We start from the raw sequence: 24,885 nt of genomic DNA, 5'->3' as shown, positions 1-24,885 counted from the left end.
TCCTAACCACTGGGCCACCAGGGAATTCCTCAATTTATATTTTAAAAACTTCACTCTGACTACTCCATGGAGAATGGATGGAAAGGGAGCAAGAGCAGAATTAGAGAGACAGTTGGGAGGCTACTCTAATCATTCAAGTGAGAGATGATGGGGGCTTGGCCAGGATGGGGTGGCAGTACTGGAGATGGAGAGAGGCAGACACATTTCAGACAGCTTTCGGAGGCAGAATCTCAGGCCTCAGTGCTATATTGGATGTGGGGGAAGGAGGGTAAGAGCGAGGGAGATCTCAAGGATGACTCCCAGGCTTAAATAATTGTGTGGATAGAGTCATTATTTTGTTTTGGGAGAGACTGAGAGTTCAGTTTTGAACATGGCACACCTGAAATGCCTTTGAGACATTCAAGTGGAGCTGTCAAGTAGGTAGTTGGAAATACAAACTTTGAGCCCAGAGGAGTGTCTGGGCTGGAGACATACTCTTGGGAGTCATGTATTTAAAGCTGTGATATTAGATGAGATCACCAAGGGAAGAAGTGTACAGAGAGCCTTAGGACCAAGGACAAGGATGGCAATACTTAGAAGTTGCAATGATAAGAAGGTGCCAGCCAAGAAATCTGATAAAGAGGTGCCAGAGAGGTGAGAAGAAAACAAAGAAAGGGTGGTGTCCTGGAAGCTAGGGAGGAGGAAGCGATAAACTGCTAAAGAAGGGAGTGATAAACTATTGAAAATAACTGAGGGGCTTCCCTGGTGGCACAGTTCTTAACAATCCTCCTGCCAATGCAGGGGACATGGGTTCAAGCCCTAGTCTGGGAAGATCCCACATGCCTTGGAGCAGCTAAGCCCGTGCACCACAAGTACTGAGCCTGCACTCTAGAGCCCTCGAGCCACAACTATTGAGCCCACATGCCGCAACTACTGAAGCCCATGAGCCTAGAGCCCGTGCTCTGCAACAAGGGAAGCCACAGCAATGAGAAGCCTGAGTACCCAAAGAAGAGTCGACCCTGCTCTCAACAACTAGAGAAAGCCCATAAGCAGCAACAGAGACCCAACACAGCCAATAAACAAACAAATAAATAAATAAATTTATTTTTTAAAAAAGAAAATAACTGAAAGGGCAAGCAAGATGAGAATTTAAAAGGATCCTTTTAATTTAGCAACAAAGAAGTCATTGGTGTGTACAAAATCCTGCAATGAATAAACTCATGCATGTGTTTTCTCACACACACACACACACACACACACACGTCATTGCCGAGTATAGGAAGAGGAATTCTGGTGGAGAGGCTGGAGTGGAAGCCACATTGAAACACTGAAAAGTACATGAGAGAAAAGGAAGCAGAGATGGCAGTTGCAGAAGAGTTTGTCTGTGAATGGAGTAGAGCAATTGGGCAGTAACTGGAGGTGTGTTGTGGGGGTCAAGGAAGGGTTTTCTTGCAGATGTAGATAATAGTGGATACTTGTGCTTATGGGAATGAGCCACCTGAGAGGAAGAAAAGGATGCTTCAGAAGGGAGATGGGGGACTTCCTTGGTGGCCCAGTGGTTAAGAATCCACTTGCCAATGCAGGCCCTGGTCCAGGAAGATCCCACATGCTGTGGAGCAACTAAGCCCATGTGCCACAACTGCTGAGCCTGTGCTCTAGAGCCCTCACGCCACAACTACTGAGCTCACATGCCGCAGCTGCTGAAGCCTGCGCGCCTAGAGCCCATGCTCTGCAACAAGAGAAGCCACGGAAATGAGAAGCCCTCGCACCACAACAAAGAGTAGCCCTGCTCCGCTCGCCACAACTAGAGAAAGTCCACATACAGCAATGAAGACCCATTGCAACCAAAAAATTAAAAAAAAAAAAAAAAAAGCAGGGGCAGGGGGAGGGGGAGATGGGATGATTGAAGAAGCAAAGTCATAGAGAAAGGGGCAAGGGAGATGGTACCCAGAGTAGCATCTTCAAACTCCTTTGTTTGTGTACCCTCACAAAATATACATTTAAAATGTACCCTCTTCATTTTTAGTTGATGCCTAAATCATTTCATGATTTTAAATAGTTATAAAGGACATATTTTCTGCCTGTGATATATTATGTATGCTCTTTACTCATTTCTAAACTTCCTTTTTTCTCTTGGTGTTTCATTTTGGATAATTTCTATTGCTGTGTCTTCAAGTCCACTAATCCTTTTTTCAAAAACGTCTAAACTGTTGATTCCAACCAGGGATTTTTTTTTTTTTCTTCAGACATTTTAGTTTTCATCTGTACAAGTTCAATTTGGGTATTTAAAATATATATATATGTATTTGTTTCCCCAAGTCTCTTCTTAGCTATGTGAACATATGGAATACAGTATAATAATGTTTGGATGTTCTTGGCTTTTCTCTCTCCAGGACTACCTCAAGCAGAGCATTCTCAAGTAGTTTATTTATTTATGTTTTTCATACTGCAGAGAACGGTGCCAGAGTGGGAGTCAGAATGAAGGAAGGATCAACTGGGAAAAGGGAGGTTGGGGAGGAGAAGTTGCTGACCTAAGGCTCCTTCTTAGGCTTATCAATATGAGAGGAGCTTATGAAGAAGGAAGCTCTTGAAATTGATTCCCTTAAAGCTATCTGTGTCCATCTACCCTCTAGAAAGCGTTCATGTCTCTGTGAGAATGCAAGCCTTAGCTGAAGGCCTCTGATGCAAAGTGTGTGAAGCCATTGATGGGGCCATTACTGCTTCCTTCTTGGTAATAGAAGGGACGGGTTGAGAAGCCAGCAGAAGCGAGTCGGTAAGTAGGGGACTTGGTGCCTTGAAGGTGAGCAAATTTCTATCTGATGCCTCCAGGTTTCTTTATGAATAGTGAGTTTTTTGTCTACTGAAAGTGGGGGTGCAGGGAAGTGAAGGGCATCTGATGTTTGAAGCAGGTAAAGAAAGGATGACATGATCATCATTGCAAAGAACGGAAACTAGTAACTGGAATGGAAGCTAGCCAGGCAGGGCTGAGGCTGCAGGTGAGGCCGGTGGTCATGAATTCCAATCTACATCAGTCTGCCCAGCTGAGCAATTTTCTTTAGCAATCTTGAAGCTCCTGACTGATGTTTGTGAATTTGGTAAAATGTTGATCTTTTCCCTACGTTGAGGTATAGCATGAATAACCACACAGAGCCCTCATGATAATCATAAGTTTATCAAGGTCCTTCCAGGGCTCCTCAGCACAAGGTGGCTGGGGACAGCCAGCCGTTTACATGGCACACAGTAGCTTTCTTTCGTTTCACATCTCCCCAGTGAACGGAGTTACAACTTCTCTTAAGCATAAACATCTCTACACCTTGAGTTACTGTCATCCCTGTGAACAAGGGTGAGGGTAGAAAGGGTAAGGAATGGCTTTTTCCCACCCCCAAGCAAATCTTGATGCGTGGCATGGGTGCCAGAGAGCTTGTCATTGCCCATGTGTATTATCAAAGGCCTGAGATAAGGCCACCACGGAAGAAAAGATCAGAAACTCTCCAGTATGTCTTCTTTCCTGATACCCCTCACCTGCCTCCCTGTCTTGTCATGCACTGGGAAAAGAGGGAATGAGTTGGAGGGGGCTGAGGGCTTTTGGCTTATAAATCTCTTGTGAGATGTCTCTTTCAGAATCAGGCTTATGCTGAGATATTGCCTAAATATCATGGAATGGGATAGGCCATGTGCCCGTAAAACCGAAGATTCTGCCAGTCAAATCAATCTCTAACATTGTCACCAAGTGCCACAGCCATGGAAGGATGGGTGTTCCCATAGTAACAAACTATACCAAGTTATATTTTTAAAACATACAGTACACATACTCATGCTCTGGGTGTGAGTTCAAGGGTCTGTGGCACAAATAGGAGAAATGACCTCAAGTCCCAAATGAGTGTTAATGCAGGGTCTCAGTGTTAAGAAACCATTTCTTGAATTTTCCAGAGCAATCATGGATGCTTTGACTGGTTTTCCCCAGCCTCACAGCATGCTTCTAAGCCTCTCCCCACGTGTATCCAGGGCCATACACTCACTGTAACCACCCGTAACGATAATAACTGATCTGCTGAAAGTCAAAGGAAATGGAAAATGCTTCAGATCTCCAAAGCTGGGGCTAGAGAGGTGGGTGCGATTACCCAGTGCTGTGAGATGCCTGCTGTTGGTGGCGGCCACTCCAGGTGTGAGGCGCTGTTTCGGATAACCATTGGATTCTTCCAGCCCTTTGGCCCGCTGGTGTAAAGAAAATCCAGTCAGTGCCTCAGCTGCTCTGACTCATCTGCCTTCCTGAAGGGTTGTGTGGCCACAGCCTGCAAGAAGGGGACCCAGAAGTCCCTGAGGAGGGCCCTCAGTTGTGCCCAGATCCCCGATGCCCACCCCACCCACCCCTTCATACTCTGTTGAACATTTCAGGGGCTGTGTTCAGGCCAAGTTTCTGAAGCTCCAGTCCCAGACATCAATGTCTCCCCCTGCAAGACACAAAAGAGGGTGTGGGGGAGCAGGTTCTTTTGGTCCAGGGCCCTGCTGCCCTCCCACAACATGGGGCAGAAGAGCCGGGGTGAGTCATTGAGAGACCACTAAGATGCTGGACTCTCTTTTGAGTCAAGGCCAGACTTCCGCTTATGCTCAGGAAGAAGGGTTCACCTTGTCCTCCCTCTGGCTGATGGTCCCAGATGAGATCAGAGCTCTCTCAGCCTGGCTGTGTGATAGGAGAAGGATATAGTCCATGGTGCAGAGAAGCCAGGCCAGAGAGGCTGAATTCCACTTGGAAACGAAGAGAGAGGTCCTAGCAGACCTCTAGGGAGATGGTCCAAGTTAGTCCTAGTCACTGTCTCTCCTTCCTGGTGCCAGGAGTCAAATGGGTATCATTATCTTGCAAAGGAGCCGATAGAACTGGTCATTCCTGCCCACGGTCTTCTGTCTCTTCCACAACTCCCATACCTCACTGGGGCTCCTGCCCCACTTCTTATGGGTTACTTGGAGTGGGAGGTAGGTGTCAACAATGTAGGAAAAAAAAACCCAGACACCCCCTGATTTGCCTCCTGCTCTGCCACAGATGGTCCCTTTGGCCCTAGAAAAATCCTTCCCCTCTGTGACACTCATCCATAACGTGGCCTGGATCAGTGGTTTTTGCACCACATTCTTCAGAGCCACCAGGAGCTTGAGGAGTTCCCCAGGGTCCCCTGAGAGGTGCAGTAGAAAGGGAGGCTGACCTGGCTCTGTACTCCCCCACCCCCAGCACCCACCAGAGTAGCTGCTTTTAATCTGCTTTATATACTGCTTCCACAGAAGGATTCTTTGAAGAGAGAGTCCTGAGGCTTCAAAGTTTGAAAACTGCTGGAATAAATGATTGTAAAAGTCCCTTCCAGTCTGAGATACTTGGACTTCTAAAGCCCAGCTCAAGTCGTTCCTCCTCCAGGAAGCTTTCCTAGTTACCATTCCTGTACTTGAGGAATAGTACTTGAGCTCCAGCAATAGTCATGGTAACGGGCATATGGCCCTCAGCACGTGCTCATGGTACTATCAGTGACCCATCGATGCCTGCATGTGTGTGCAAGCTCTTTCCCTAGCTACACGGTGAGCTCCTTGAGGTCAGATGTCCAGTTTTCCCTCCATGCCTCTGTCCCCTTGTGGTGCCACAGGGAGAGTTGGTGTTCAGTAAACTTGCTGATGCTCCAGTTGTCACGAGCTCTCATGTGGGATAAAACCTTCCAGAGTGACCCTTTGCTTTGGGGAGTGGGGAGTCAGCCTTTGGTCTGCTGAGTGCCCCTAGAAAGACTTGTCCTTAGGAAGCTGGGACCTTGACCTGTGAAACAGCTTCAGACTTACACATTCCCAAAGAGAGCAGGCTTGAGGTCCTGCCTTAATTGAACTCTGCTCAGCCTCTACTGCCCTCAGTGCCTCTCCTGGCAGGGGTTCTCCACACACTGTGCCCATGGAAGAGGCCTCCTCCTGACCCTGAACCTGGGAATCAGATCAGCGGAGATGCCTTACGGATGATAGGCTTCTCAGCTGGAGCTGGAGGGAAGCACGAGGGAGGTGGGGAGGAACTCCAGGCTTGCTCAGAGCGTAGCTCTTTCCGGAGATGGAAGCCTAAAGTGGGGAAGGAGGGGAGTTTACTGAGAGGCACCTGCGAAGGAAGGTTGTTAGAGGGTGTCAGAGGCCAAAGATCAAGACAGCCACAGGCCAAAATCTCTGGGGCAGGTAGATAAGAGGAGAGTGGGAGTTGAGGTGGAATGAGTCAAGAAACCTGTTCTGCCATGTACTAGCTATGTGACTTTGTGTAGGTCACTTAACCTTACCTGGTCTCAATGTCTTTACCTGTAAACTGGGGGCAAAAGGACCTGACCAACTGCAGGCTACCTCGTATGGAAGTGGTGAGCCTCCCAGGACACGATGGGTGTGGAAGTGTCCTGCAAACTAAAAGATGCAGGATGTAAAGGATTCTTACTGTTGTGAACAGGGGAGAGGACTCTTCCATGCCGGAGCAGCTTCCCATGAGGGACCATCAGCAATTTAGGGGTGCTCTGCGGCTGACCATTCTTCCTCCTCCTGCTTCCCTCCCAGCAGCCATCTCTGCCTGGCCTTGACAAATTCCTGGTCAGACCGGGGAGTGTGAGGGGCACAGGCAGTTCAGGACAGAGGCCCCAGCCCAATTCGGGCTCACAGAGGCTCCGCAAAGAGAAGGAAGTGTTCTGATAAAAAGCCCCTGGACGCCGTGAGGCCCGGGAGGCTGCTGAGGTTTCCCAGGGCTCTTTTGGTTGGTGAAGTGTCCCAGCAGGGTCCCAAGGACTGGGTCCCTTCGTCCCACTGAACTTCTTGTCACTTGGCATGGGGGCCAGGTCAGTATCCCCTGATACATGGAGCTACACACGTGGCCTTCCCCCTTCCAGAGGGTGGGTCCTGGTTGGCACTGTGGGGGCAGATGAGCCCTTAGCAGGTCACAAGGAGAATTTGGTGTTTCACTCCAAAGACCACCCCCCCACACCACTGGGTCCTCCAGACGTGGGGAGTAAGCAGCAACCCTGACCAAGACGGGATCATCTGGCAGGGTTTAAAATCCACAGCTGGAGAGTGAGACCTCTCCGTGCTGATATGGGGAAAACACCTGCAGGCTCTGACCTGGTGCTGCCCCTGCCTTGTCATCCCCGACAGGCTCTGGGCCCCGGCCCGGTCTCCCTGGCCCTCCCTCAGCTACTATAGCCTGAAGTGTGGGTACTGGGCCTGCGCAGCCAGACGTCTGGCAGATCTGGCTGGCTGTTGGGCAGCACCACAGGGCTGCCGTCCCCTGGCCCCCCGCGGCCCTTCCAGGATGAGCTGCTCTGGTGGGAGGCGGGCAGTGATGGATCGTACACAGTCTCCCTCAGCGCCAGCCACAGCGTGTCCCGCTTCCCGTTCAGCTGGCCCCGCTCAGGTACTGTTTGCTCAGTTTCGTCCAGGTCCTCTGGGGAGGCACCCATGGAATCCGGCACACGGGCACTGGGCTCGGAGGTGCTTAGGCAGGTCTCATCGGAGACGCTGAGTCCCTCCAGGGTGCTGGCTGAGGAGCAGAGGCAATCAGGAGGCTCCGCAACCTGGGGCTGGGGCTTGGGGGAGTGGGCTGGGGCTGCTGGTGACACCTGCACGGGCTCAGCCTTCTGCCCTGGGGAGTCCTGCCTGGCCCGGGTTTTGGGGCCGGGGCCCGCCTGCTTATAGGGGGAGGAGGTCTGCAGGGCTGGGCACTGGCTGAAGACGGCCTGGTGGTCCAGGAACAGCTCCCTTGGGGAGGTAGGGGCCGGCGGGGGCCGGGAGCAGCAGGGACCATCATGCAGCTGTAGATCCTCAGAGAGCACTGAGGGCCGGTGGGACAGCTTGCTGGTGGCTGTACTGGTGTCAAAGCTGGGACTCCGGCGTCGTGCCAGGGGCTGTAACTCGTACTGCTCTGAGCAGGGCCCGGGCGCCCCTCCCACTGGCCCTGGTCGTGGGCGGCCTGCCTTCTCCCCAGCAGGCTCCCCAGTTCTGGCGTCCCACGGCAGGTGGGCACAAGGCCAGAGGATCTGCCCACAGTTCTTCTCTGGTCCAAAGAAACAGCAGAGAGACTGGAAGAAGAAGCTGGCGAAGCCGCAGCTGACGCACTTCACCATCATGAGGACGATGCCCAGCTTGCGGTAGAGCAGCACCGTGGCAGGCAGCATGAGCACGCCCGCCGCAAACAGGGCTGCGGCCCCCACTGCCGTGGCGCAGCTGGTCTGGCGCAGCGAGAAGGCCACGCGGCTCAGGCGGTCAGGGTGTGGGCACAGGTGATAGGAGATGCAGTAGTTGACGGTGAAGTCTACCGAGAGGCCCACAGAGGCGGAGAGAAAGAGGGCCTCGGCAGTGTTGAGCTGCCACTCGAGTAGAACCAGGAGCCCCACCGTGAGCAGCACAGTGCCAGCCACGGCTGCCACAGAGAACAGGCTAAGTGGAACGTTCCAGGTGCCCAGCAGCAGTGTGGCAAAGGCCAGCGCCAGAGCCAGGCCCAGCACCACAGCAGGCTCGGTGCTCAGGCTGTGCTGCAGGCTGTACAGCGCCAGACGGCTGGTGAACCAGCCCCGGCGCAGGCCGGGAGGTGCCCTGCCCAGCTCCGCTGCCAGCCAGTGGCTGACCTCAGTGTAGAAGTGGTGGGCCTGGCTGTAGTCTGGACTGTACTGGAAGTTGGTCTGGAACTGCAGGACCAGGGCGGCCAGGCGGCCCTGGGTATTGAAGCGGGGGCCCAGGTCCCGGCTGCTCTCGGGGCCTTGCTCCAGAGCCATCATCTTGAGGCAGTGCAGGAAAAGCTGGGGGGCCCAGGGGAAGCCCGAGTGGCCACAGCAGAGGCCAGGCCCCAGGCGGGCGCAGCCCGGGCTCTCCATCCAGCGCTGGAGGGCCTCCACGAAGCACAGTGTGGGCCAGCCCTCTGGCTGGGCCCCAAAGAAGCTCTGATTCCGAGCTCCCTGACAGAGTGCCAGCAGCCAGCGCTGGGCCTCGGGACCGCTGACCGAGAAGGCAGGGTCGCTCACCAGCGAGCTGTTGCTGCGAGGGTCCAGGGGGTCGCCCGTGTCCACCGGCAGGATGCCCCACACCAGAATCACGGGCATGGGGCCGCCCTCGCCCTGAGGCAGCCGCTCGAACAGAAACTGCTGGCGGTACTCGGCGTCGAAGCGCTCGAAGGGGTGGCTGGGCCGGAAGACCTGGCCGCGGGGCGGCGGCAGGGTGGGCAGCCGCAGGCGGGGGCTGACGCCGGCGATGTAGGCGCCCCCCGCCGCCAGCGCGGCGAACCAGCAGATCCAGATGTAGCGGAACTTGATGACGCCGCAGGGCAGGAGGCGCTGGAAGAGCAGGCGCGACGTGCTGGCGGCCGCCCTCCGAAGGCCGCGGAGCCGCCGGTGCAGCGCCAGCGCCAGTCGCCGGGGCGCGCTGCCGGCCCACGGGCCGCGCGCCCGGGACGCACAGCCGCGCGCCAGGTAGCGCTCGTGGAGCACCGCGGAGGAGGGCAGCCAGGCCAGCGTGAGCGCCAGGTGCGCCAGCACAGCCGTGCCCATGTAGAGCGCGAAGCAGCGGACGGCGGGGAGGCGGCTCAGGTAGCTGGCGTAGAAAGCCGCGCCCGTGGTGAGGCCCGAGACCAGCAGCAGGTACCCGAAGTGGTGCATGGTGCGGCCCACGCGCTGCGCCAGCCCCCCGGAGGGCAGCTGGCTCTTGCTGAGGCGCCAGAGGTCGAAGAAGATGAGGGTGTGGTTGGCGCAGACGCTGCTCAGCAGGACTAGGGCCGCCAGGTTGACAAAGGGGAAGTAGGCCATCCGGAAGGCCACGCGGTAAAGAAAAAAGGCAACCAGCAGGGAGCCCAGCACCCCCAGCAGCACCATGAGCGTGAGGAAGAGGGAGCGCAGGTAGAGAGCCATGCTGAGGAAGACGGCCGCCAGGGCCAGCAAGGGGTAGACCGTGTCCTGGGCCAGGTAGTGCCTCAGCAGCTCCTGCTTGAGGCCCAGGTCCATGCCCGTGATGGAGGTGTCGTTGTCAGAGAGTGCCCAGGGTACGGCGAGGCGGTCCAGGTAGATGCCCATCATGGAGGCACCCTTCGGGGTGGGCAGGAAGAGCAGGCTGTACTTGAGGGAGGGTACCTGGTAGTCAGCAGTCTGGGGGCTCAGAAAGTCCCGGTCCAGCAGGAAGTGCAGGAGTTGGTAGACAGCAGTGCTCCGGGAGCACTTCCTGGGAACCTGGGCACAGCGTGGGGGCTTGTTCTTCCCGGGCCCCAGACAAGAGGGCACCAGGGCACCGCGGTGGTAGTAGAGGGCACAGGCCCGCAGCAGGGCCAGTGTGCGGGCTGCGTCAGCTTGAGTAGTGTCCAGGCAGGAGGAACGATTGGAGAGCACAGCCACGTAGTTGCCCAGGGACCAACTGGGGCAGCACTCGTTGGCTGCTGTACGCTGGCACAGAGTCCCAAAGCTGGTATGGGAGCGGATCTGTAGGGCACACACAGCAGGAGAGAGCTCAGGGGCAGTGCAGGGGCCCAGGTTTCCCCGCGCCATCCGGGGCCCTCTCACCTCCTTTCAGGTTGCAGGGCAGAGGCAGAGAGATATCTTGACTGCCCAGCCAAACCTGACTGGTCAGGCCCAGGTTTCAGCAGCTACATCTTGACTCCGTCAAAGAGGAGACTAACAGGAATGCTGCTGGAGGCCTCAGCCTGAGAGGTCCTGCCCTAAGGGCCCCAGTAGGTCACACACCCCAACTCTGCACTGCCTGAGACAGGAGCAGGAGTGGAATTGGCAGCCAAGTGTCCAGGCAACTGGGCAGATAGGAGAAGTGCAGGCCCAAACATTCCAGAATCAGGGTCGATGCCAAACCCTAGCCCCCCTACCTCTGTCTACTGGTCCGCTTAAACCTTCTGGGGGACAGGGCTGTTTCTTTTTCAGACCTCATGCCTGTTTTTCTCTCCTACGCTGATGCTGACATCACAACAGAGAATGCCAGCCTGGGAATCAGAGGCCTTGTACTGTCATCAACTGGATGCATGATATTGGGCCTGAGATCATGGGGACAATAGTAACATTTACTGGGAGGTCACTGTTGTCAGTCATTATGCTATATTTTTATAAATTCTATCTTGTTTCATTGTCACAACACTCCTATGAGGAAAGTACTGTTATTATCCCCATTTTATATATACAAAGACTGAGGCACTGAGAGGTTAAGAAACGTGCCTGAGGTCACACAGCCAAGGAATATTAGAGCTGGCCTTGAATTCAGGGATCTGACTCCAGAGCACATGTTCTTTTGGTGCTTCAGTACCCTTGAGTGGAGTGGGTGGCTTGGGCTACCCAGTAGTGTTCACACTGTTTTTAGTAGCAAAGCTTTCTTCAGATGTTACAGCATGTGGTTCTCCAGTTAGCATGATTGGATCAGCACTGCTTGGGTTATGGGGGCTGAGGGCCTTGGGCCGGGGCCTCTTCAACAGCTCTTGAGGCTCCTTTTCAGGACCTTTCGAAAATCCCCAGGCTCTGCAGGGTCTGTCTTCTAGCACCTGTGTCTTGGCTTTTCTGGAAACAGCTGGCTCTTCTCTTCCCACCTCAACCCGGAGCCTCGCAGCAGGGTTGCAGTAATTTTCTGAGCAGGGAATGCTCTTTCCTAGTCCTGCTTGGCAGTCCTGGCTCAGCTGTATTTCCTTATGATCAGGTCCCTGGTGTCCCTGGTCCCCCACCCCCCCAGCCCGTGGCACCTCCCTAGCCAGCTCACCTGGTCCTGTTCCATGCGACACATGGAGTGGATGGCGTGCAGGTTCCACAGGCTGCCTGCTGAGGTGGACATGAACACCAGCTGTGCGTAGCTCTTCTCTGCAACACACCGTTCAGAGCTTAGCCCTTTGGCCCCAGCTCCCGGGCCCACCAGAGGGAAGATGCTTACCCAGGGCTATATGAGGTTCAGATTCTCAGGAGCCTGAAACCTGTGCCTGGCCACCTGATCCTGGGCCTGCGTCCCTCCCCAGTGCCACACCCCTATCCAGCTTGCCCCAAGCTGGCTGAAGCACCTGAGACCTGCCTTGTCCTCCCAGCTGTAACCCAACTTCCTTGGTTTGAATGTGACTGGCCAGTCTCCTTCCCCTTCTGTCTGCCCAGATTTGTTCTCCTGGGCCCTCTTGTTCTAATAGGTGGCGGGGGGCGGGGTGGGGGGGGGGGACCACCATTAAAGCCGGGAACTGGCCAGGCTGCAGCTTACCAGGGGGCCCACAGAAGAAGCTCTCCTGCCCTCTGTCCTCCAGGGGCTCCACCATCCTCCGAGGCCAGACCATGCCCTCCTGGGCACTGCTCCAGGGTGTGGGACTCAGAGTGGTGTGGGGGTTTGAGCTGATGTAGAGAGAAAATCTATACCAGGCACCATCAAGAGGTGGGGGGCTCAGAGGAGGCTAGACACGACTGCCCGGGGGACCCCAGCAAGGCCTTCTGACCTGCCTTTGGCTCCTCTCTGGAGACCTCGTTCTTTCCCCGGCTCCCCCCAATAGTAGAAAGATGGGAACCCATTACCTGTTCAGCTCAAGGTCTGGGGAAAGGGAAAGCAGCTTCTTGGGGCCTGTGAGGGCTTGCAGCGCTCTCCAGACCGACAGCTTGCGCCCAATGTCCGTGTCCCGAGGCTCGAAGCCCTGCAGAGAGGAGGGCAGAGAAGATCAGGCTGGCAGGAGGGGGAGTTCTCCTTCTCCCTTCTTGGCTCTGACCTTTTGGGTCCCTGGAGCAGGGAAGGCTGGCCTGCCTGCCTGGACTGTTGGACACGAGGATCACCTCTATATAATCTCCCAACTCTCTCTGGAGAGCCCACTGCTGTCACCCCTCTCCCAGCTGGAGCGCTCCAACTTTCCACCCCAGATTGAGCTGAGATGGCCAGGCCTGGGGGCCCCATCTCTCCCTTGGTCCCTCACCAGTAAGGGCTTGGAGAAATCGGGTAGGTGGCCCCCCAGCAGTCCAGCCAGGGTGCAGAGGAGGACGACAGCCAGACACAGCAGCAGCACGGCCACTGGCCACTCAGCAATCAGCTGGGAATAGCTGGGAAAGAGGAAGAGATTCCACATGAATTACTATTGAGTGTGTTAGCAGGGAATGGGTGAGCCTTAGAAGCCACCAAGAAGGGATTGTGGGGCTAAACTGGGCACCGGCCTGGTCACCCCTAGGGGTCCAGAGAAGGCCCAGGCCTACCTCTTTGGCATCCGGAAGGCCCGTTCCTGCCTATGAAGAGAAGAAAAGACACTTGCTTGATAGAGTCTTCTTGTAGGATGCGAGGTTGGGGTAGGGATGGAAGATAGAGGAAGATGGCATCAACCCTTTTAGGCCTTCCCACTCCCAAGCTTCCTTTCTCTTCCATCCAGGCTGCCTCCTCCATCAGAGGCAGGGGACATCTTGGGCTGCCTCCTAGTGAAGGAGTCTAGAGCCTGGAGGGGTCAGACTCGCTTTTAAGCCCTGGCCCACCTTCCAGGGCAGCTGGCAGGCTGCTGGACCCCTCCTTACCTGACGCTGACCACGTGGTGCTGCACAGACACTGGCTTCCAGGCCCCATCGCGCTGTGAGGGAGCTGGGGAAGGGCTGAGGCTGGAGCCATGGGAGCACAGAGCTGCCCGGTCCCCAAGCCCTGGCAGGGAGCTGCCCCCCCGGTATTCCTGCGGTGCCCGGGGATAGGTAAAGTGGGCAGGGGCCAAGGGGCTGGATGGGCCCACAGGCTGGAGGGTGGAAGTTGCTGGTGGGGGTCCCGAAGAACTGGAAGGGTCTTCAGGGGGGCAGCTGTGGAGGGAGCAGCTTCTCTCTGGGTTTGCCTCAGGGGCCACGGCCTTGTTCTGGGACCTGGGGAGAGAGGAGGCAGAGAAAATGGGGTGGGAGACCGTGGTGGTCCACACTCTGCCCCAGCATTGCTTAGTGAGCTGAGATGGACGAGGCTCTGGTTGTTCTGTTACTAGTCCTGGAGAGAGGCGAAGAGGGTGTGGGCTCTGGTTCTACACCCCCAGCCTATTCTTGGGGTTCATTATCTCATTCAGTCATCTGTCCATGCACCCCAAAACACATGTGATCTTATTTACTCCTTTAAAAACCATAGGGGGGGACTTCCCTGGTGGCGCAGTGGTTAAGAATCCTCCTGCCAATGCGGGGGACACAGGTTCAATCCCTGGTCCGGGAAGATCCCACATGCCATGGAACAACAAAGCCCATGTGCCACAACTACTAAGCCTGTTCTCTAGGGCCCGTGAGCCACAACTACTGAGCCTGTGTGCCGCGACTACTGAAGCCCGTGCACCTAGAGCCCGTGCTCCGCAACAAGAGAAGCCACTTCAATGAGCAAACCCGTGCACCGCAGGGAAGAGTAGCCCCCACTCGCCATGACTAGAGAAAGCCCATGCACAGCAACGAAGACCCAACGCAGCCAAAATGAAAAAATGAATAAATAAATGAATAAAAAAACAAATAAAAATAGAAGATTGCTTAAAAAAAAAACCATACAGGAGAAGTATTTTCCTTCTTTTATAGATTTGAAAACTGAGGTTCAGTGAGCCCTGAAGAGCTGGGCCTTGAACCCAGTTCTGACTCGCAGCCCTGCGCTCTCTCTGCTGTAGTTATCTCTTCATCCTCTTGTCAGACACTTACTGAGAACCTGCTGCACTTTTGTTCCCACCGTAGAGCCTTTGAACTTTCTTTGCCTTCTGCTTGGGATGTTTTTCCCCAGATAATTGCACAGCTCACAGCATTACCTCCTTAAACAGCCCTCCCTGACTACCCTCTCTAAATAACCACCTACCAGCTGCTATGCCCCATCTGCTTTATATTTCTTCCTAGCATTTGCCAGAGCCAGACATTGTATTATATATTGTCGTGTTTACTGCCTGTCTCTCCTATAGAATGTGAGCTCCAGGAGAGCCGGGCCTGGTACATTTGTTCATCTGTGTGTCCCCAGTGCCTTGAGCAGAGCCTTACACACAGAAGGTGCCCCAGGGATGTTTGCTGAGTGAATGCTGAGTGCTGGGTAGGCTGCTAATAGTGGCGTCAGGATGAATACAGCCCGGTCCTTGTCCTCCAGGCACTCATGGTAGGTGTGCGATGGGGATGGGCCACTATGTGGAGTGCTGTGGGAGAGGAAGTCACAGAGGTCGGAAGGGGCCCAGAGGAGGGCCCAACTTTGATAGGGGTGGGGGAGTCAGGGAAAGTTTGACAGAGACAACTACTGCCTTTTCACCAACCCTGGGCCTTGGGTTGCAAGGGTATGCACAGGCAAGGGTATGCAGTCTTGGGAGAGGGAGTTGGGACCCCCAAGGAACTTGCCAGGGAGGAGTCAGCAATAGATTCTTCTTTCCAAATTACTCATGAGGGCAGCACTCTGTGCATAGACACAGCCCCACTCCATGGGTGCGGGGGAAAGTGGAGTCCCACCCCAGTGGCAGGATTGCCAGACCTAGGACAGGAGAAGACGGCCACAGAACAGAGTGCCTGAGGGCAGTGGGGGGTTCCCAGGGGGTTCTGGGCCCCCCCCAGCGAGTCTCCTTCCCTCCATCTGCCTGGCTTACCTGGCCTGCTAGAACTTGCATAGCTCCCATGGGAGAGCCAGGTCTATGCTCAGCCAACCCTGGCTTCCAGTCTTGCCCGCTGCACTGCTGAAGGGGCCATGGGCCAGTGTCCTGGCTGTGGTGGCAAGTGGACATTGCCCACAGAGGCTGGGTTCTGTCCAGAGACCAAGTAGAGGAACTGGAAAGAACAGGCAAGCTCCTCCTCTTCCTCCCAGAAGGCTGACTAAAATGGAGGTGCAGTGGAGGTGGGATCCTGGCTCCATCATCCTTTAGCTCTGCGTCTTGGGAAAGGCACACAAGCATTGACATCCTTGTCCGCTGAGTGAGGGAATGATGATAACGGCCCCCTCTCAGGTTCAGTATGGGCATTAACTGATGTAACATATGTGAGGTGCCTGGCATGGAGCCTGGCATGTGGAAGACATTTGCTTTCCTGCTTCTTCCCACACTCAGTGCTGCAGGGAGTGTATAGTTTAAGAACTATATTTATATTTACAATTTGACCTCTTTAGGCACCTCAGGTAAGATATCTCCATTTGAGAATGTCTCACACCTTGAGAATCTCACTACATATATAATTATAAGTACTTTTCTTTATGTTATCCAAAAGCTGCATCAGAATTTGTCTCATGATTTAAACCACTGATTTTTTTTTTTTAACTAACTCCACATTTAGAAAAATAGGAATTTGACTAAAGTTGTCCTCAAGACCTCAGATGACCCCATAAAAGTTAATGACACAGCAACCAGTGTCCTGGCAGACAAAATACTTTATGGGCCCATCCCCATGGGCGAAAGGGAAGCTGGAAAAATGACCTGGGTTTATGTGTGTAAGTGTGGACATCTGATACTTTAAGATTTTTATTCTGCAGGTCTTTTCTGAGCACCTGCCATATGCTGGGCTCTATGCTTGGTCTGGGTTGGATCCTGAAGGCATGAAGGTGACCCCCTAGTCTGGGTCTCCCTCTTTAGAGTAGGGCCTGTTTTACAGAGACAGGAGGGTTGGGCGGCCAGGGTGCCTATTTCAGCTGCCCATGGTCTTAGAGCACTCTCTGAGCTTTGGGCTTGTCCTAGGAGCCAGGCCCCCACTTAGAGTTTCGGTTTCTTTTTCATTAAGGGAAGCCAGCACTCCAGGGGGTGCTGGCAGAGACTAGGAACTCCAGTTCTCCTTAACAAGTCTACCAAATCTCATAAGCCACCTCCTTCCTTAGTAGGCTCCTATTCAAGGGGGATTCCAGCCTCCACCATTGGTTTGCTTCTACTGGGTCTCCCTGGCCCCAGCCCCTTCCTCTCAATCCTTTCTGTCCCTCTCCAGAGACCTAGGATCAGCTGCTCCCAAATCTCACCCTTCTTGACCATGCCTACCATTGTGAACGTGGCGGAATTTGAAACTTTCCACATTCTGACTGCTGTAGAACCAGGAGTTTGTCTCAACCCTCCCAAGGAGAAGAGCCAAACTGTCATCAGAATAAAAGCTTTCTCCTGCCAGTCCCTGCTGTCCTCTGTTCTCAGGAGACTTGATAATAGTATGAATTAAGCACCCCAGGCCTTGCCTCCCCAGGGGGCTTTCATTCTTACCCTCTCAGTTCCATGGGTCTGACTGGGATGAGCAATTTCCTGGGCTTCCTGCCTGGGCCCACTGGCCTGTAAGCCAAGTGACTGGGGCAGACAGGTAGGTTAATGGAAAGTGATGACACAGGCCTCACTCATGGGCAAAGTCACAGCAGTCAGGGTCTGCCCCAGACACCTCACTTGGGAGCTCCGTTAGGGGAAAATGTACATGTGTATTAACCATGCCCCCAAGCTCACAGACACATAGCCATATGGACATCCATGTGATCCTGCAGAGTGGCCAGGACAGATGAGGGAGCAATTCACACCACTAGGAAAATAAAAAGGTAATTTTAAACACAAAGAATGAACTATTTCAAGTTACCCTGCTGTCAATGCATTAGTAAAGGGGTGTGTGTGCATGCGCACTGTCTTATTCACTCCCCAGAGTGCTGCTTAGTTTAGCAGGAATGTATTTTTGTTTCTTGGATTGAAATGAGTCCCTTTGCTTGATTTGTCCAGGGTCTCTGGGGAAGTGCAGAGAGGGGCTGGAGGTCTCAGGGAGTTGCTAGGAGAGAGCAAGTTGTTCCTGTGCCCAAGTCTGACCCCCATGTGCAGGGGAGGTGAGCAGACCAGAGAGGGCTGATCCTTGGCAAAATATCCAAGGCAGCAAATGACTCTCCAGCCTCTTCTAGGGATGCTCCTGGCCCCTGCTTGCCCCGTCACTGTCTCTGCCTTGTCCATCCTTGGCTCTTCGGTCGGACTGTAGTCTCAGGCAGCCCCCTGGTCCAGGGAACACATTAATCCTGTGTACCATCCCGTTGAGCAAATTCTGTGCCTTTCAGACTGAAAGGTGGCTAAATCTACCCAGGCTGATGTTTTAACAACAGAGGGGAGAAAACATTTCTCTCCACTTGTGGGGCTTCCTCTTCACTCTGAGGTACAGAATGCATATTTTAACTGGGGCAGTCTGGAGACAATGTGTCCACCTCTGATTTTGCCCCCAAAGAATGCTTCCTATTTCAGTCCAGGCAGGAGAGAGAGGCGGTGTCATGTCAGGTGAGGGATTCTGGGGGCAGCAGACCAGGCAGGGCACAGAAATCGTGCCATATTGCTACCTGGCTGGGTTGTTCTCTCACACATATGGTGGAGGAAGGGAGAGGAGAGGCACCAGGATCTGCGCCCTCAGCGGGAAGGAGTTCCTTCTGTTCTGCCAGTCTGGTGCTCCTTCAGGGACAGTACTGACCGCAGCCTGAGCCTCAGAGCCTGCCCACCCAGCGCCTCCAAAGAGTGCAGGTGGCTGCCACACGTGGGGACTTGAGCCCACACGTGCGCAGCTGGCCATGCAGGGCAGACTGGAGACTGACGGTGATGGACAAAGACAGACCTTACCTTGGAGGCCGAGTGTCTGCCCTCCCCCCAGGACACACACCTTGGCGAGTCTCTCGCCTATAATACACGCGCACCCTCGAGCACACAGACTGACACGCTGGAACCCGGACTGAGGCTGCTGCAGGCTTGGGGCTTACAGAGGAGACGCGGGGGCAGGGCCTAGAGGGAGGGGCTCTGGAGGCGGAGGGGCGGGGGAAACCGGGGCCTTAGTGGTATGGTAGGAACAGTGGGTGGGGCAGGTTCCCGGGGGCAGTGAGGGCGAAGAGGGCTGACAATACGGGTTATGGGGAGAGAGAAAATTTACCCGGCAGAATGAGGGCGTGACCAGGGAGCCGAGAGTCTGGAGGCTCCAGAAGGGGCTCTGGGAGGGGTTGGGAATGAATGGGGCGACATATGGCGGCTACTGGGGATACCTGGGGCGAGGGTTCTGGGAAGTCTGCGAGCTGGGTCTGCGGAGCAGTCCGCCCCTACCTGTCCGGGGAGCTGCCGTCTGGGGCCAAAGGCTCCCCCTCGGGCCGCTGCTCCCCTTCCGGACCCGGGCGGGGAGCCGGATCGCTGCTGCTGCCGCTACCGCCGTCCATGCCCGTGGGCGGCGCCGCTGTCCGGGCACTGGTGCTGAAGCGGCGGCGGCGGCGGCGGCGGCGGGCTCCTGCGCATGCGTCGACGCCAAGCGGGCCGCTCGCTGGGCGGGGCCGACGAGGAGCCCAGCCAATGGGCACGGCACCGGGAGGCGGGGCAGAGGCTTCCCGCCGCGCCGCTGCCCGGAGCTAGAGGCTCACTGTCTTTAGGACCCCCGGGTTGGTGTCGCGGGCCCCTGTACTCTGGCCAGGTCTGAGAGCTGCTGTTAGGAGTCTGGCTGTCTGACTGTAGTTCGCACACCGGCCTTTCCGGGGTGGGGGCATCCGTCTTCCCGTGAGGGACCAGAGACGCGACCCCAGGCACCGTGTGGAGAGCCTCATAACTTGTAGCTCAGACTTTTCCAGCCCAAAAGAGAGAGCGCTTCATGCCGGCACGTCACTGCTCCCGGACGCTGAGGGGTCGAGAGGTTGGGCTGCTTTTAACCCCGCATTTCTCTCGGCTCCACTCAGCGTCCCCACTTTCCTTCCCAGTGAGACGAGACACCTACTCAAGTTGGGTCTTTCTTCACGTTGGTCTGGACCTGGGTCTGTGCCCCTCAGATGTGGAGCCCCGACTCTATTATTCAAGTGCAGAGTATGGCTGGGGGTAGGGAGAAGGGAGACACCCAGAGAAACCGCAGCTCCTTTTCTTGTGCGCACCCCTCGTCAGCCTGGAAGGTACCAATAGCCACTCATTCCAGGGTGCTTGCTGCTTCCCCATCAGGGAATGGCCGTGAGAGAGGATGGGCGGTGGAGAGGCCTGGCTAGAGGGCTGTGGGGCTAGAAGGGCTAGTGTGGTAGCACTAGAACAGATATGGGCCCTATGAGAAGCCTGGGATTTGGGGAGTGGAGAGATTCCCAGATGTAGAATTTGGATGGGCAGAAGGGGCTTTACAGCAAGCATGCTGTCTGTATGTATGGTAGGTGCCTTGGCTGAAGAATGGGGCTGGGGAGTCAGAACCCAGGAGTGTTTGGACTATGGGTGTGTCTAAACTGTGCGCAAACGCCACTCTATGCAAGGCATAGACCGGAAGGGGGTGAGGGTGGGAGAGTCTAGAGGTGTAGAAGTGGTGGCCCTGCCCTGAGTAGCTTAGTTTGGTTAGAGAGATAAAAAGCCAGCCCATTAATTGATGCCAACTGGGTAGGGTGTGGTTGGGCCCATGTGATGGTTGATATGAGCTGCAGAGAAGGGGGCAGTGTGCAAAGACAGAGAGGACCTCGCTCATCCTAACGAAGGCTTCCTGTTGATGGTGGAGCTTCAGCTGGCTGGGAAGGAAGGCATTCCTGATCCGGGGGTGAGGTGGAGGTGATGGTGGTGGGGAACCTGTGCGAAGTTACGGGGGTTGGAAATTTCTATGTATTGTCAGGGGATAATGAGAAATAATATCTGGAGAGTTAGGGATCCATTGAAGGCTTCTGATCTGTAGGGTGAGGCATGCAAGATGGAACCTTGGCAGGCCCACCAGGTCTGGGTATATATGATGGGGTAGATGTGATGGGACCATACTTGAGACCCTTTGATGGGGGGTGGGGCAGAAGTGAAAACAAAAGGAGGGGTGACCTTATTCAACCATATGCTATGGACACTACTGAGCCAAACTAATGAGAATGCCTGACTGGGTGCTGATTTTCACAACTAAGGAACTTAGAGACCACTGGGTCCCCTGAGTGCCAGGCTGGTTATGAAGGAAGACTGGCTCTTTTAAGAGTAGAAAATGGCCTCCAGGAGGCTGTTTATTAGGAACAGAAGATTCTGGTTCACATCCCATGCCAGGTCAGCCTCCCCATTCTTGTGTCCTGTTTCTTCTGCTTCCTCAGTGATGTGGACCAGGAGGGTGCCCACAAGGCCCTGGGGGGGGGCCCCCCCCAGGACAGTGCCCTGGTCCAGGCTGGGGACCTGGAGGATGGTTTCCATGGCCAGGGGGGTGCCTGCCACCATGGCAGTGCCCAGGACCAGGGGGGTGCCCCCCTCCATGGCAGTGCCCAGGACCAGGGGGGTGCCCGCCACCATGGCAGTGCCCAGGGCCAGGGGGGTGCCCCCCTCCATGGCAGTGCCCAGGACCAGGGGGGTGCCCACCACCATGGCAGTGTCCAGGGCCAGGGGGGTGCCCGCCACCGTGGCAGTGCCCCTGTGGAAAGCCAGATGAACAACATTAGAGTCAGAGGTCAGTCCAGTCTTACCTGTGATCAACTCTCCCTCTCCCTTCCCCCTCTCCAGGCCCTACTCTAGAGGACTCAGGATTCCTGGGCACTAGCAGGGGCTCATGATGGACGTCTGGGAGACAGGGACAGCAAGGGACTGCTCCTAGCCCTGGCCTTTTGCCTCGATGAAGCCAGAGCACAGAGCACACACAAGGGAGGAACCTAGATTCATTGGGTTCCATTCCTTGAGCTGAGATTCCCACTCCCTGGACCTTGCTTTATTTTATCTGTAACTAAGAAGCAGAATTATCTCATCTTCTCTCTCGCCTCACCCAGGAACCCTTGCAGAGTGATTAGAGGTTTTGCCACGCTGACTACTTAGAAGTGAAGGTGGGGCTGGGGGAGGCTACTGAGAAACTCAGTGAGGGCCGGGGCAAGGAGGAGATAGGAGGCAGGGTGAGGGGGGACGGGGGAGCCGAGGAGAAGGAGGAGGCAGCTGGAGGCTGGGAGGAGACAAAGGTAGGGGGTGGCAAGCTAAGGATGTGCTTGTTCTCTATGTAGGTAGTGCGTGCAGGTACAAGGACTGTGCTGCACTTACGTACGGATAGCTGTGTCAGTATACATGTGCATGGGTGGGTGCCTATACATGCATGCTGTGTACAGAGATACATGTGTGTGGGTGCATGGAGCCGGATGTGTGTATGTGACAAGGGGAGAACATGTGAGCTCATGCCTGTCACTGAGCAGGTGCCAGACTCAAGAAATAAGGAAGAATAGAAAGTAAAATCAAGGCTTTATTGCCTGAGACAGAAGAGTCCTGGAAAGAGTGGTTTGACCTTCTGTCTTGGCTGGAACCACTCCTGAGGCACCAAGGCCAGAGGAGTTTCCTTGCCTCTTGCCACAGGCCCAGGGAAGAGGAAAGACACCACCTTGCTTCTGGTGCTGGGCACCGGGGGCCTGGGGCCCGGAGGGAGCAGGGGTGGAGCTATGGCCCTACTCTGGAGGTTGGATAACTCCCCAGTCTGCTCCTGCCTCCTAGGGCCTGAAAAGGGCTTATAACCAGTGGGGAAGAGGCAGGATCCAGGGTTAGGGGACTTTCCTGTGACCATGTGAGGAGAGCCACTGCCCCACCCAGGCTCAGTGAGGTCTGGGAACTGCCACTTCACACCCGCTTGTCTCTTCTAGGACTCTTTCTATGGTGGGGTCCGTTCCAGGCCTGGGAGCTGGGTCAGCTGGTGGTAGCCAGTGAGGGGACGGGGGAAGGGGAAGCAGGGAGGAGGACAGGCAGCCTCCCTTCTCTGGCAGAGACAGGTCACTGGGGCCCTGCGGTGTGGTTGGGGTTTGGGAGCAAGCCAGCTATCCGGGGAGGCTGTGGGTAGCCAGGAAAGCAGAGGAGCGTGAAACAGGAGGGGAAGCAGCAGGAGAGAGGACGGGCTGCTGGGGCAGGGAGGGGATGTGAAGAAAGGAGAGAGACAGATGGGAAAACCGGGGAGGAGCGGAGGAGAAGGCTTGGGCCGCCGGCAGGGGTGGACTTGCCCTGTGATGCCCCACCCCGCCCAGCCCTTGGGGCTGAGGCCTCCTTACTCTGCATTTGGGGGACATCATGGCTGCTCCCTAGGGTCTAGGAAGGGGGCTGGAGGTCTGGAGGACGTGCCAGCGGGGAGGAAAAAGGGGAGGTGGCTGGGGAACTTTCTTACCTTTGGACCTGTGGGAGAGGAAGGGAAGAAAAGAAACAGCTTTGGTTATTTGGTTCTGCAGTGAGAATCCTGTCTTCTTCCTCCTGGTGCTGATTTTGTGCCCACCTTCCACCCCTCCCCCAACAAGGCTCAAGAGCCAGCTGAGTTCTCCTGGGTGGAGTGGGGCTAGTTAGGAAGTGTGGGTTCTTGTCCCCACTCTGCCAGCTGTCTGCCCTCCCAACCTCAGCCAAACTAAGGGAGGCACCCTGCAGTGGAAAACTCTGGTTCTCCTACTTCCACCTTTAGGCGGACCTCACTCAGCCTCCCTCTCTGCCTCCCATCCCACTTTTCTCAGCCCAGTCTCTGCTCAGATCCTCAGCGGTTTCTTGGCTCCTACTTATGACCTTTTGGTCCCAGCTCTTAGCCTTTGCTCATGTCTCCTGCCACTTGGAAATCTCTCTTGCTCGACTCTGTGTTGCGTTCCTGCAGGAAGTCCGCTTAAGTTGGGCCATCCTGCCTGCCCTGCCTGCCCAGCTGTGGGTCTAGCGAGCTCATTCTTGCAGTAATCAAGCTGAGTGTTCCTGGGTGTTCTGAAGTGCTCCGTTAGTGGGAATCACCCACTTGATGAGATCTATATTTCTTGAGGGCCAGCACGGTCTTTTGTTCCTTTTGAGGAGAGCCAATGGCACAGTTGCCAAGAGCTGAGTTCTGGGCTCTAGACCCAGCCGCACCTCCAGGGCTTCACCCTGAGCATGACCCCTAACTTCCCTGGAGCTCATGTGTACCATGGAAGGAGCCCCTGCCTGTTTCACTCCTGAGGTTGAAGATCTACTAAGATGAAGGATGTGTGGGCATGTTTCTTAAACTGCAGAGTGTATTACAAAACATAAGGGCTTGTTTTCATTTTGGGACCCTACCACCACCTACACACACTCTCTCTCTCTCTCTCTCTCCTTGCAGTAGATGTGACCGACTGATCGCCCTGGCCTTCACCACCCTCCCTTCCTTCTCTCTTCCTTCCTCCACCCTACAGCCTCCTGCCGCAGTACTTACCTGGCTCCATCTTTATGGTGCAAGCACAGGGAGTGATAAAAAAGAACACCTGTGAGTCAACAGGTAAAGTTTAGTTTATTGTAATCTAAATCTCAGTCTCTCCTTCTTCCTCCCAGGGATGTACACACAGAGTCCCTTCAAGGGATGAAGGGGATAAAACTGCTCCCTCTGGCTTAGCTTGGGACTCTGTATGGAGCTGGGCACTGAGTAGGCACCAGGCATGGGGGCTGAGTGGATGCCGTGGATTCATCCATACGGTGGGCAGAGACATGAGAGCATTATGCATCCTTGAGCCCTACACCCTCACATGTGACCCCCCAGATCCACCCCAGACTCACAATCATGTATTAATTCATTTCTACTTGAGTCAATTTCAATCATGTTAATTATTCATATAGCATGCCTGCCATGTGTTAGGTCATATTCAGTCTCTACAGATAGAGACTCTTGTCCCTATGTAGACGCCTGGCATAAAGGTGGGGAGGGAGCCTTGGAGACATCAGCGCACCCAGAACAGGGAGGATGGTGTTCGTGGGGAGGGGCCTCTGGGGGATCCAGGGGACCCTAAGTAAGACCTTTCCCCCTGCGGCAAAAGTGAATGGAAAACCTTCCCTGATCCCAGCTGCTTGTTCCTGTCTCCTCCTACCAAGATTGGAAGGGGGTTTGGGGTCTGAGCCAATTTTTCATTTGCCAACAGGTGTGCTCTCATAAGATGGAGCTTCTGAGGTGCCCTGGTGCCAAGGCTGGCCTTGTCTTGTTTGGGGCTGACGCATACGTCATGATGGACAACTCCAGAATATAATATGTGACAAACAGACCAACTACTTGACATCAGGGCGCTCTGGTACTCATATGGTTGCTGAACATAGAAGCACAAATGTACATACACACACACACACACACACACACACGCTCCTGTACTACAACAGCCCCAGCCCCTTGCAGGACAGATCCCTGGCACCTTTTGAGC

General features: G+C 55.0%; 1 protein-coding gene across 1 annotated transcript; it reads right to left on the bottom strand.

Annotated features, from left to right (window-relative positions):
* Positions 1-7,151: 7,151 nt before the first annotated feature.
* Positions 7,152-19,008, bottom strand: DISP2 (dispatched RND transporter family member 2). The gene is made up of 8 exons (XM_057724811.1): positions 18,899-19,008; positions 13,446-13,775; positions 13,137-13,166; positions 12,863-12,986; positions 12,474-12,589; positions 12,169-12,296; positions 11,689-11,786; positions 7,152-10,418 (listed from the first exon to the last, which is right to left on the bottom strand). The coding sequence occupies exons 1-8, from the start codon at positions 19,006-19,008 to the stop codon at positions 7,152-7,154; spliced, it is 4,203 nt and encodes a 1,400-aa protein (XP_057580794.1).
* Between the last annotated feature and the right edge of the window lie 5,877 nt (positions 19,009-24,885).

The sequence above is a fragment of the Hippopotamus amphibius genome, chromosome 2 (genome assembly GCF_030028045.1).
Source record: "Hippopotamus amphibius kiboko isolate mHipAmp2 chromosome 2, mHipAmp2.hap2, whole genome shotgun sequence".
Taxonomy (NCBI): Eukaryota; Metazoa; Chordata; class Mammalia; order Artiodactyla; family Hippopotamidae; genus Hippopotamus; species Hippopotamus amphibius.
The sequence above is the reverse complement of the archived record's forward strand: the minus strand, read 5'-3'. Positions and strand labels throughout refer to the sequence as shown.

Bases quoted from the DNA above. Each gene is read 5' to 3' on its own strand.
- DISP2 (XM_057724811.1), bottom strand. From the start codon at position 19,008: ATGGACGGCGGTAGCGGCAGCAGCAGCGATCCGGCTCCCCGCCCGGGT. The intron at 12,987-13,136 runs GTAGGCCTGGGC...CCTCTTTCCCAG, and splicing joins GCCTTCCGGATGCCAAAGAG to CTATTCCCAGCTGATTGCTG. The intron at 12,590-12,862 runs GTGAGGGACCAA...TCCTCTCTGCAG, and splicing joins ATTTCTCCAAGCCCTTACTG to GGCTTCGAGCCTCGGGACAC.